The 13,679-nt window shown below is 43.0% G+C and overlaps 2 protein-coding genes across 2 annotated transcripts in view; one reads left to right on the forward strand and one right to left on the reverse strand.

Moving 5' to 3' along the window:
* Window positions 1-13,679, forward strand: part of LOC146305548 (pyruvate carboxylase, mitochondrial-like) — a 399,577-nt gene that overhangs the window by 240,409 nt on the left and 145,489 nt on the right. The window lies entirely within an intron of this gene.
* LOC146305549 (leucine-rich repeat and fibronectin type-III domain-containing protein 4) overlaps window positions 1-13,679 on the reverse strand; it is a 53,075-nt gene that overhangs the window by 21,965 nt on the left and 17,431 nt on the right. Inside the window, exons 3-4 of the mRNA XM_084712239.1 lie at window positions 2,149-2,760; window positions 1,874-2,036 (exon numbers count right to left, since the gene is read on the reverse strand). Coding sequence (XP_084568365.1) covers window positions 1,874-2,036; window positions 2,149-2,734 — 749 coding nt within the window. The 5' untranslated portion in view covers window positions 2,735-2,760. The remainder of the gene's footprint in view (window positions 1-1,873; window positions 2,037-2,148; window positions 2,761-13,679) is intronic.

Below are 13,679 nucleotides of genomic sequence, written 5' to 3' on the forward strand. Positions count from 1 at the left end.
TAGAAAGTGATGGGAGCTGTGAAGACAGATTCACCACTGTAATGGTTAGAGTCTCTTGGCACTGTATTAGAAATTAACCTGATTAAGGGATGAGTGTGCTGCGATTTGTTCACTCAGAGTTTACTCTTAATGTTCTGAGCACTTTGCTATGTTAATCTGCAAAAAAAACCAAAAAAAACCAAAAAAAAAAAACAGGAATAAGCAAAGACTAATTAATGGTGATAGCAATGACAGACAACAACAACAGATGCTCATTTTCCCTCTCAATCCGTCTCTTTTTCTGGGTTTTACCAGTCCCATCTGCGGCCCATAGCTGTTGTCATTTAGTATTCGTTTTGAGAAGACCTTCACTTAAGAACTGTTTTTGGACAACTTGGTGAGTAAAAACTGACAACTGAGGACCAGCAACATAGAATAAATGTTGAGGAGTGCATTTATTTTTCAAGTCAGGGTCATACCGACGCTGTTGATTTCTTCTTGTGGTCTGTTCTTGTTCAGTTCAATAAAGAGAGTGCCTTTTTCCTAAGCTTAATGTACGTTTGTCACATTATGCATTCGCTTTGTCATTTAACAAACACTTGCTACCACTCAGTATCACACATTAGTAATTTGAGCTCATTTGCTGAAGAGAATAAATTGCTTTGTGTAATAAAAATAATGGAAATAGTTATTTTAGAGTTATTGATGGCTATAATAAAACAGCAGATGGTCAAAATCTTTGTCTATACAGTAGAAATACTCCAGGTGATGCAGGTGAGAGCCATGCTCAGTGATTTATTAGTTCATGTTTGTGGTTTAGATCAGGATATTGTAGCACGAGGATGCCTTTTTGATATGGTCAAAAAGTTAGATGTATTTTTAATGAACAAAGGCTGTTGTTGGCAATTCCCATCCTTGCTGAATTGCTCAACACCAGCGTCCCAGACGGCTAACCACGTGAGATCAGCTCAGCTTGCAGAGTTGCTCTGTAAAGCAGTATTTGAACGAATCTAAGCTGCATAAGACACCAGGTGCCCCTCAGGTTCCTTCCCAATTAAATTACACAGGTGGGCCTCCCCGCCTGGATAATCTCTTCCCCTAAAGAGTTCTCATGTGACACGATCTGTTTCCAGTTTTGAGAATTTTTAACCTTGATGAGAAAGAATCAGAGACGCAGGTGCCTCTGTGGATCAGTCTGTGAAGACTTCTTTCAGTAACCCACAACAAAGGGAGGACAGTGGTTGCTAATGTATGCATCATTAAAACTCTGCACTTTTCTTATGGCTTGGTGGAGGTTGGAGAGAGGCCAGAGAGCTCCTGAAGACGAGACAAATGAAATACCTTAATCAGAACTGACAGCCAAAAGCTGCTGAATTCATCAACGCAGTGGGACACTATAAAGAAGAGAACATTGGATTGATAGAGTACCAGCATTGTTCTGACTTCTTATTTAGTCCAGAAGAATAGATAGTGATTCTGTAAGAGTCTCCATTGTTCTAACATAGAGATGAGAGGAATACTAGACAGCCCACTAAAGGATGAACTGTATAGAGCAGCTGTAGCGATGCACACTCATACCCAGTGGAGTGAGCTCAGACGTATGCTCATCAAATCTTAACAAAATCGAAGTCAAAGAAAATTAAGACCTCATCAAAATTGATTCCCTTTCAATTTCCTGAGCTTCTAGTCCCCTCCTTCCAGCCTCAGCAGTCTGACTCTCATGTGATCATACGAGGCGAGCTGAGCTGTGCGTCTGCAGCAAACGCTTGAGGCCAAGACGTGGGGGCACAGAACTCAAAGAGTAGTAGAGCGTGCTTCTAGTTAACAAAACAGACCAGAGCGGGTCATATGAATGCACAGTGCATGGATGATCACGACGGAGACAGAAGCGCACCTCCTGAGGTTATTGTAGGACATGTCGAGGTCTTCCAGTGTGAGCAAGAAGTCATCGAAGGCCTGGACGGAGACTTTGACCAGCTGGTTGTTGTTGACGATCAGGTGTTGCAGATTGACCAAACCTGCGAGGTCCCTGGGTCCAAGTGTTGTCAAGCGATTACCTAGGCACACAAATATAGATAATATCATGTGAATATTTTACCAAATTGCAATATTCAAGAAGTTTCAGCAGGATTGTAGTTATCTTAAGATGGGGTCACTGTTTCAGCTCACCATCCAGATGTAGCGAGCGCAAACTTTCCAGGTCAGCGAAGGCCATCGGTCGAATCAGGTGGATAGTATTCCTTGATAGAGTCAGATCAACCAATCCGGTCATGTTGACAAAGTCATTCCCGCCCACTTCCGTGATGAAGTTGTCGGCCAGTCGCAGCTCCACTGTGCGTCGGTCAACGTGCGGGGGGACAAACAGGAGGCCCTTGTCGGCGCAGAGAGTGCTGAGCGACTCTGAAAGGTTTCGACACACGCAGTGGAAGGGACAGGCCGAGACCACGCCCCACGTCTCCCCTGCTCCGATCAGAGAAGGCAGCAGGCAGCATATGACCAGAGTCAGCCAGTGAAATGCAGGAAAAGGGATGGCGTCGGGAAGGGTTCTCTTCGTGGCCCTGGGGCAGGCGCAGTGGACGAGATGGGACGAGGAGGGCAGAGATGAGACAAGGAGAGGGCGGAGAAGAGAAAGAGAGAGGACGGATGGAGGGAAGAGGGAGGGGGAGGTGGAACGTTCTGCCCTTTGTTCGGGGTGAAGGTGTGTGTGGGGCAGGTGTTTTTGTCTGCGGGGATTGAGGGGTGGGGGGACAGGCATGGTAGAACGCCTGGCGATCCACAGACCTGTAGGGAGACAAAGAAGGAGAAAAAAAGAGTGAAATGGGTTTTTGTGTGGCTTCATACCTGAAATTCTGAACCAAGGTTAATGTTTTTGTTCCATTGTATAGATTTGATCTGGTAAGTTTCAGTTTCACATTCAGTTTGCTGGCATGCTGTCAGTTCAATACAATTCCTCTCTTTTTCATCCTCTTTGAAAAATAATTGAAAATTGTCCAAATTTTTGTGCGTTTGTTAAAACTGACTGAGGTCAATTAAACTTTTCGTCTCTTTCTCTCTTCATGTATTACCATTGCTAATGTTTTTGGTGAGTTGTTTGTCCTTTTTCTGGTTCCGACAACAGCCAGACAAAACTTTAACGAACCATCCCGAAAACTGTTTTCACACTAGTAATGAACCAAACTGTAGTTGAATTTGATCCGGACCGAGAATACCTCCTTCAGTTGGACCGATGTTTGGCTGTGTGGTTCAGATCAAAATGAAAGTCCTGAAGTCTGGAGCTAACAAGGTAGCTGCGAGAGCACCTTAGACTCATTCCCTGGTCAGACCTTGTTTTGTAAGAGAAGTCTGAATTGTGTTTTTGTGTCTGGTTTCCTGTCTTCCACCTACTCTGACTAGACAGAACTGGAACGAGAGCCTGTTCTGCACACGTGCATACTTGTGTGGGCCAAGGCCTCCTCTTAAATGAGTACCACTCTGCACTAATGCCCACTTGGTGCTTCATTGCATAAAAAAAAATCCATACCGAGAAACGGTTGACGCCCCTGCAACAACTTGCTGTACCTCTTGCATATACACTCGCAAGCACACGGTCCAGTGTACCTCTTCACCACTACAGCTTATTGCCTAGCAGCAACATCCCAAAAGACTGAACACAGCCAGTCCCCATAGTAACAGTTACCTAGAAACCTGTGAGAGCGGATTAGATGAGTGTTATATCATCAGACCCTGTCTTAAGACTGTGGGTCAGTCAATCAAATTGGGTCACCAGCCTTGATTCCACAGGAAGACTCAAGTCGAGCACAATGTAGGTCTCAGTGGGCTCGACACGTACAAGGGCCTCATTGTAATCTGAGACGTGCAGAAAATCTCCCAGCAAACACACACTTTGTGCACAGACGTCCCTAAATACATCTATGTGATAATAAGGTATAGAGATGAGTCACTGCCTCTGATTGGCATGCATAATAGTCGTCATAGCAACTGTAACCTAGATACAGGGAGAGTGACAGGGAGTGTTGATAACAGTCACAGCCGCTGTGACTAGCGAGAGGAGACAGAGAGGATGAGACGGTGAGTCAGAGACAGACAGACACAGTTAGACTAACATGGTTGGACAAAGATGGGTGTATTTTTTTTAATGCGGAGCAACCCGAAGACTTGTGCAGGTGGAGAGTCGAGCCCCGAGCGTGGTGATTATACAGTGATGTATAATGTATGCAACCTAATACTTTGAGTAACGAGCACATGCAGCCGTATATCATGCTGACTTTACAGGTTGACGCAAATTGCCGGCTCAATATTTTCCATTAGGTGGTAGCTTTGCTCTTTCCGTGTGAAACTGGAAGAGAGTTTACCATTTAGCCCAGACACTGAAGCGGTGTCGATATCAAAGTGCGGGGGTTTCCAGCAGCATTTTGCATTCTCCTCCCTACTACGCAGTTTGCTTTGGTCTACTTCCAAAATGTGAGCTCTATTAGCTATATTGGACAGGCTACAGTGTCCCTTTTTTGAAAGTCTGCATCAAAAAGATAAAGAAACCTAGTGCCTCAAATGATTGATCTCCGGCTCCTGAATGTTCTCTCTTTTTAAAGCAAAGGGACTGAAGGAAATAAGCAGTATCCCTCTGAGATGATGGGAATAGATTACGTATGGATTACTTAAGGCTCCTTTGAAATGGAATCATCACTTCCTTAATGTCAGGGACTTCCCCTTGATAGACGTTTGAGTGGAACATTAAACCGATGGGCAATTAAGGAGAGAAATGCTGTTTGAATTGATATGACGGGCAGAAAGACAGTTTTGTTCCCATTAAAGTGTTTTGTTGATGAGTTTTTTCTTTTTGTCAAAGGGAGAGCTCGCCCCAACATAAAAATTACAAATGTTTCCTCTAGATAAGGTTTTTTTTGACAAAGCTTGTGTAATGGTACCTCGTTTTAATTTATTTGCTTATCTTTTCTCAAAATCTGGATGTCTGTGGGATTGTGATTGTTATTTGATCTCATAGACACACCACATTTGAGCCAAGAAAACCAACATTGCTATTTGACTTAAGACTAAACTAAATGCATAAAAAAAAGGTTTCTGCTAAAACTTTTATTAGTTTCTGACTCTGGGAAAGTGAGGAAAAACAGTGAAAAATCCCCAAGATTGTTTCTCTGAGCTATCTCTTTAACCAAACCACACACATTTAGACTATTCTTTGTGATCTCCTTTTGATAACTGATGTAGTATTTCTTTTCACTTCCATTCACTGAGCCTCCCCTGAAACCGTTTGGAGGCCCTCTGGGGAGGCCTGCCTCCCACTTTGAAAATCTCTGATCTCGATAGTTTTGGTGTGAGGTACTGAGTTTTTGGAGAGATGTCTGCCTTCTCTCAAATATAAAGAAACTAGATGGCACTGTCAACACGAAGCGGCGAAAATCGCATTTGATAAACTCAACGGCAAAGTCTCTTCACAGAAACCATGACCCAGTTCCTCAAGATAATCCTTGATAAGCCTTGTTGTGCACATCAAACCATAGAAGGAAGCAGGAATCTACTCAAGGATGAGAGGCTCGTGCTCGTGACAGCTCACTGACGCGTAGATTCACGCTTCCTAATGTGCCGTGATACGGTTGGCGGATGTGGTTCAGTAGAAAGAAATAGTTTCCACATGAAACTGCTCAGAACAAGGTCTGAGTTACTGGATCATGATTTCTGGAAAGAGGGGTTTGGAGCACCACAAGCCAAGCGCCATCTAGTTTGATTATATTTGAGATAAAGCAGACATATCTCCAAGATGCTGCAACTCAACACCAAAACAATCCAGATGGATAACTAGCACTACAGGCCAAAGATTTTGGGCTGAAGTGCCCCTTTAACTGTAGCTACTTAAGTGCCTCTCGGTTGCTCTAGGGAGTTGTAATGACTACCAGGAACTCTGTACCTTTTTCAAACCAAACCTAAAAATATAACTCCAACACACACTCCAGCTCAGGAGTGGTACCAGAGATAGTTATTTCCTTATGTCTGGTGTCATCAGTTTCAAAAAATGAAAAAAAAATTTTGCTTGCAGCAGGAGGGGTGGTGGTGGGGGGGTTGGGGACAAAGTCACGAATGCCTGCAGTGACAGCCAGTCCCCAGGGCAGTCGACGTTGGAAGTCGACTGTTCGCGAGCTCCTGTGGAGGCGTGCATACTAAAATGTGGAAAAAGCTCTGGCAAAAGTGAAATGCTGCTTAAAAATGTGTCTACTCCGCGGCGGGGCCCCCGGGAAAAAGCCCTAACGTCAGGCGTTGTTGTAGAACGAGCGGGGCACTTCGGGCTCGGCTCGACCGGCTTACCCCCGTACTTTGCTAATGCTCATTCTTCAGACGGCTTACTTCACCGGCGGCTTGCTGAATGTCAATACGCTCATCCATGCTCCCGTTGTGCGGTCTGTCTCTCCCCTCCTTCATTTGACCCTTATCTTTCCTTCACCCTCCCCAATTTCTTATCTTTTTTTCCCCTCCTTTACTCTTCCTCTGCTCTGCACTTTCTCACTCTAGTAATAACTTACTCACCTGCTCTTCCTCTCGTATTTAATTTTCACCTCCGCTCTCCACTTTCTCCTTCTAAAAGCCCTCACGTCATGCCTTCCTACACCTTCACCTTCTTCCCTAACTACTCTCCTGCCTACCTCTCCTCACCGTCCTCTGACTATTTTATTAGGGACTGAGTCACACTTTTTTTTTAACAGTACAGGACTTATTTTATATCAAATCAGACAAAAAGTATAAATGTGTTTTTTTATTAGACAGTATCAGACCCTTTTTTGGATCCTAATTAGGGACATATTACAACAGAACTGAACTGTAAATTAAGAGTGGCCAATGCCTACTTCTTTGAAAAAATCACATTATTTGCCTCCAGTGTTAGAATAAGTGCACTCACCCATACACAAAATGTTCCTCTATCTCTATAATGCTGCCCTTTACTTCATAGATCTGGCTCACATATTGTTTTTAAATAGTAAACTATCAGATTTGTGATTTAATTTTAGTTTGCAATAGAGTTCTGTTGTAATCTGTGCCTAAGAAAGTCTAATAAAGGGTGTGATACTGTTTAATAAAGAGCATATTGAGTTTTTGTCTGTTTTTTTTACGTCTTATAAGTGTACTGTAAACTAAAGTGCAACCAGGGATTTTTCTTTGTTTCTTCACCATCTGTCCTCTAGCATTTATCTCTCGCTGCAGTTCTTCCTCCTTGCGTTTCCTATCTTTTTCCACCCTGTCTTCCCATCTTTGCTCACCTTCCATCTTATAACCCTCTCCGCCTCTGGCTGCTCTGTAAATTTCCGCATTTTCTCCTTTCTTTGCGTCTCATTCCCCCCTCTTTCTTTCTCTCCGTCTTGTCTGCCCTTGAGGCAACCTGAGTACGACAATGTTATCAGTCACAGCTCCACCTCGCCACCTTCTCCCCTCTTTTTTTTTTTTCCCTCCCCCCTCCTCTGCCCGTGTCTTTTTGGTCTCGTCTCTCTCTATCGCTTGCTGACTCTGCTGCCCTCCGTGTCTCCTTGCCTCTCCTTCCTGCTCCTACTTCCAGTCACAAACTACGCACACGTATGCGCACACACACACACACACACACACACCCTCAGATTGTACGTGCCACCACACACGATTTCGTTCTATCCTCAGCCGTGTTCTGCCCGTCTCAGAGCCGCGCTCCCTCCTTGTGCTTCCTCTCCTTCCTCGCCTCCTTCATTTATCTAACTTTCTCACCCATCCTTCCTCCCCATCTGCTCTCTCTCTTTATTCTCCCATGCCTCCATTTTTCTCCTTTACTTCTTCCTACCACTTTCTACCTCCCTGAAATCTTTCTTCCTCCTCTCCTGCATCTCCCTCGCCCCCTTCATCTCTTCCTCTATTAGGGGGCAGATCCCATTTGCAACTAGAGCAGTGCAGTATTGAAGCTCTCTGACACACACACACACACACACGTTGGGTGTAACTGATCCATCTGCTTGGTGATCGATCTGACCCAGAGAGATGGATAGCGCCCTGTCCCATTCGTTTACACTCCTCCTCTCGCACCTTCTTTCTCTCTCAGCCTCGACTTCTTCTCTCTCGCTCCTTTTCCTTCTGATTTAAAGGTGGTAATCATACGAGTAATTGATTTTTACAGGTATATAGAGTATTTGTTAGGGCGGTCACTTTGTGTATAATGAGGCTTGGTGTTTGTACATTCACTTGTTTGGACACAGTATACACCCGCCTGCTGCTTGTAGCAGTTTGTGTTTCAACTACCTGTTTTATGCAGATATATTCAAGAGGATGTGACACCGACTTCTACAGCCAGAGGTATCACAACATCAAACCTGTTTCCATCAGTCTTTATCAATCTTTTTCAACATGACAACTTTCCAAACTCTGCTCAGGAAAACTTTTTTCAATATGTCATCTTTATTTTGAATTTATGACATCTCCAGTCAGGAGTATTTGTGCACAAAAATGAAAGTGCACATGAGAAACAGGTAGATGGAGATGGTTTTCTCCAATTCAAAGATTACTTTTGCTTAAAATAGGGTATGAAACATGATGCATTTTAACTTTTATCTATTAAAACTCAAACTCAGCAATCAACTATCTTACCAACCTGTAATTGGCCAAATTCTCCCATCATGGGGTAGATTTTCTAAAGTCTGAAATCTAAAGTAATTTTCTCTCAGACCACTTGAATTTTAGTTATGTTGACAGCTTGTTATGAAACCTTTGCCTAGTGATGCCAATATAAGCTGTAGACCCCAGCTTTAATATTTATTTGAAATATCCACAAAAAAAATGCCATCACAGTTATGATAGGTATAGATATTCAGTGCACCATAATATAAAACTTTCTAAATTCTCACACTTGAGATTATATTAGTCAGTTTGTAAACTGATTAAGCAGTAGTTACTACATAATGGATATCACATATCTGATTCTGTATAGTGTAACAACTGCTTTAATACTAAAGCACAAGTAAACCTGCAATGTCAAGTTGATTAATTGATTATTTGATCTAAAGAAAATTAGATGCCTACTATTTTGATAATCTATTAATCGTTTCAGTCATTTTTCAAGCAGAAATGTAAAATATTTGTAGGTTCCAGCTTTTTAAATGTAAGGATTTCCTGCCTTTCTTTGTCATTTATGACAGTAAATGAAGAGTCTTGGGGTTTTGGGCTGTTGATTAGACATTTTTCACATTTCTTTGACATTTTATAGACGATTAATAGATTCATCATTCATTAAAATATTTAGCAGATTAATTGATAATGAAAATAATTGTTGCAACCCTAATCACAAGTTGCTACTGCAGTTTTCTTAGGCAGTTTTTGCACTTGATAGTATTTATATACACTATGTATTTCATACATATATCTTTTTAATTCTGATTTTTATCTTGCATAATTTTGTTTCCGTTATCTTTACCTGCCTCTTTGGTCTGTTTTCCGCTGCAGCACTTGAAATTCCCCTCTGGGGATCAATAAAGTCTTATCTTATGCATTGCACTGATTCAGCACACAAGTGCATTTCAGAACATGTGAGTTTTCACGTGTCTGTGTGTGCGCAGTCACTACCATCAGCTCTTAGCTACACTTAATGTATATGGCTGAAGACTCCAGCATGCTTGTCCAGCGTGTGTGTGGTCCTGTGTGTGAATTAATGTGACATTTCTCTGCACTTAGCAAGCCTTCACTTGCTCTTAAGAGTTTGCTGCTGAATTTGCAATAAGAAGGGAACATGCAGATCTGAGCGTACATGCGCACTCAATCTCTCGCACGCTTACTCTCTCACACACACACCAAAGCAGCAGCAGCCATTGCTGTATAGCAACAAGGCCAGAAGCCCTTTTGCATTAAGCCATCTTGATAATTTTTGGGAAGAAATAGATAAAGGGAACCAGACAGTGAAAGATGGATGATAAAGAGACAAATCACAGAAGAGGAAAAGACAGAAAGACAACAAGAGATCAGAAAAAGAGCTGATGAAACTGCAACTCTGTGTGAAAAATGCATCACATGAAAGAACATGTGCATTTGGCTAGTCGTTTGTGTTTTGAGACGGTCTATGTGCTCCTGGGCATGTGTACCGTACGAGCGTCCGCAGTTGTTTAGGTTGTTTTTTTTTTTCTCCTGCTCCCTCTATTTTGGGAAACCTCTCGCTACGCTACCCTGCGTGAACCCTCAACCCTCCAGAGAACAAGAAAACAGGCGGGTGGAGAGAGCAGGAAAGGCTGCATGAAGTGAGTGAGAACATGAGCTAAAAGCATCTGTGGAAGGAACTACTCAGTAGCCCCAGTGTTGGAGCACGACTCAGAGCTGCGAGGCTGAACCTAACCTCACCCTAACTTCCAAAAGTTTCTGTTTAAACACCCACCACAGCCCCAGAAGCGTGCCGCTTCTTTCTTTGAGGCCAAACCCAGCTAAATATGAACCTGCTAATAGCTTTACAACGATGAGTTTCCATTAATGTTTCTTTTGCGGTGATACTTTTGAACCCGACCCAAACCCATGCAATTAAGAGATGCTTCAGGCATGATTTAAAAAGCTGTAGTGTGTCTGGAAGTATCTTTGTTCTTTCATATGAGACTCACTGCACTTAAAGGCTTAATTCCCCTCTGCGGACTACCATAAATGTCAGGCCCTCTTGCATGCTAACCACAGTTAATAACGTTAATAAACACTGTGAGTGTGTGCGTTTGCATGTATATTTCCAAATCTGCATTATTGGCGTATGTGTTTCTGCAGCCACTCTTCACGCAAATGCCATTAGCCCATAATCGACTTAAATCGACTTAGTGAATGTTGCACTGTATACAAACAAGGGGATTTGTATTAGCTCTCAAAAGCCACTTATCGCGGGCGGAGTAATCCACAGATCAGATTGGAGTGTCAATAGGTACGCCACAAGGCTTCAGTCAAAACCACTGACAACCTCAGAACCGCAGGAAGAGGTTAAAGTTTCCAAGTTAAAGTGTTTTTATCACAGATTTATTCATCCGTACATCACCTGTGCACCTATATCTGGTTCAGCAATAACAAAAAAGTCATTTTTTTATATATATTCTCTGATATTTAGAGTCTCCTATCCTTGAAAATGATTTAAACTACTGATACATCCTGCACTGAATTTGAGCCCAATGAAATGCTTTCTCACTTGTGACACAGTGGAATGTGGAAGACAAATACTTGCCATAGTACCATAGTAGCCATAGTACCATAGTATTTTTGGTGGCTGGTACTCACTGTACAAATACACAACTTCAAAACTTTATTCACCGTCATTGGCAGATGAACACAACGAACACAGCCTCTGACACGGTCATGGGATACAGTACTGTGGGCTAACTGTGCTAGCTGAGTCACCAGTTAGCTAACTTACTTTAGCTTGGTTAGCCGTGGCTCAGCTCTGGGGTTCTGGGGGCCAAACCTAGCAAGAGCGTTCTTCCCAGAGGCTGTTTTGTTTTGCTGGACTACTAGGTGTGGAAAAATGAAGGCAGAAATAATGAAAATTTGACTATGAAAATTATATTCCCAACATGCACTTTGGTATTGTTTTGATCTTTGAACGCACAAGCTCTGTGGGTCCAAATCCAACGATTGGGTATGGAGGCAGCCTTTCATGCACGCAGACTTGCATAGAATTTCAATTGCGCTAAGATTTCCTTGCTTGCACTCTTACTCATAATCCAGGCCCTTGATATTAGGTGAGAGCGCTTGCATACAGAAACAACCGCGAGCATACCAAAACAGTCTTCCCACACAATCATAATTATAGGGAGGCCGACACACACACACACACTCTCTCTCTCTCTAGGCAAGGAACAAAAGAACGCCCACATAGCCTCTTCGTGCGGCAGTCGTGTGTACTGTAAGCCCACTCATCCTTTTGATACTATCACTCCTCTGTCATTCCTCTGTCGTATTCTGTCCTCTTTAGTCATCCAGAATGTATAGAAAGCGCAGGGTAGAGGGGTATCAGTGTTGGATATGGAGACGGACAACAAACGAGAGATGCAGAGAGAGGCTAACAGCGTGAAAAAAAAAACAGTAAGGGGGAGCGACAAAAAATAAAAGAAGGAAAATGAGAGAGGAGAGCACAAGATGGTGGAAGGAGGAGTGTGGGATTGGAGGGAAAATGAAACCACAGTAGTGTGGAGGGTCGAGAGAAGAAGAAGCAGGAGTTTGAGGAAGATGGAGAGAAAGAGGGATGAAGAGTCAGTGTGTATGAATGCGTGTCGTTAAGCGGATGGGCAGAGAAATATGTAAAGGCGATAAACGGGTGAAGGCCACCATCCATCACTGTCAGAGAGAAGGATGAGGGAGGGAAGAGTGGATTTGATTAGGGAAAGGGAGAGCTGTGTTAAAAACGAGTTTGTGAGGCATCACCGTCGTGATGGCAGGAGAAGGAGGAGAGAGAGCCGACGCGCGGCCGAAGGACAGGAGCGAAAAAGTGATGCGGTAACGAGCAAGAGGAGGAGGGAAGAGGTGACTGGTCAAGAGACCGACAGTTAAGCTGTAAAGGATTGGCTTGGGACGTATTACCCGATGTCGAAACTTTATTACCACGATTTGGCCAACGCAATTGTCTAAAAATGTTTTATGGAGACATTAAACCCTTATCAGAGGTCACAAATTAAAAGTCGGAGTTAATTGTGTGATAATGAGGAGCTGCGCTGTAGTTGGATTTAGATGTTTTTCCCTGTGGTTTGAAAATATTCCGTATTATGAGACTGGACTTCATGTACAGTTAGAAAAATTGTACTTAAAGTAAAGTGTGTGGACAGAACTGTGTCACTTTGTATCCAATCAGAAATTATCTGGTTAAGGAATAACTTGTGTCTTTTTGATAAGAGGTGCTTTGGACACAGCTTGGTCTGTAGTTCAACTGATACTGGATTTTTTTTTCGAGGAGGATACTGGCACACACAAAGAAGCTACAAGAGTGCACTCAGAGTGCAGATCTCTGCCAGGCAACAGATGGTGAAGCACCTATTGCAATGCCATCTCATCGCATCCTCTCATCTTGAATCAGAGCAGCTCGAGATGAGAGGACACGGTGAGACAAAAACTCGTCTGTGACGGACTGGGTAATGCCTCGCTTTTAGCCTAGCGGTTGTTGACGATTTGCGGCTCCAACGAATAAAAAAACAGAGCTGTCAATGAAGCAGTTTTTCAGGCTTTTCGAAAACTCTGACTCATCCCATCCATGAGAGGTCCTTGAGTGTACAGTCATAAATGTGCACAGAAAATATTAGCCAGATTGGTCCGGTAGTATGAGGGATTAGGTGCGGAGAGAACAGATAGTTGGCCTAAAGTCACACACTCACAGGCGTGCAACAATCTCGAAAAAAGGATCACTTGGATTTGTGAATAATTGTGACCATGATACAGACTGAATGGGACATTTTACAGTTGACAAATTGCTTTGCCAGAGCTTCCTGACGGACAAACTATTTAATGGAGATACCTCCATACCTGTGCTGCATTTGTCTGTTACTTATCAGCCAACATATACACCAAAACTGAGTTTTGCAATACGGTGAAATCGGCTGATCAACCTGGACGATTTATGGGTCTAGCTCAGAGGTTTGATTAAAGATGTAGTTCGAGGGATTTTCACACTTTCACAGAGTCAGAAACTAATGAATGCCTTTGGACAGCAGTGTTAGGCTATTTGTTAGCTATGCAGCCCCACT

Source organism: Lutjanus erythropterus, chromosome 23 (genome assembly GCF_056507025.1).
Source record: "Lutjanus erythropterus isolate fLutEry1 chromosome 23, fLutEry1.hap2, whole genome shotgun sequence".
Taxonomy (NCBI): domain Eukaryota; kingdom Metazoa; phylum Chordata; class Actinopteri; order Lutjaniformes; family Lutjanidae; genus Lutjanus; species Lutjanus erythropterus.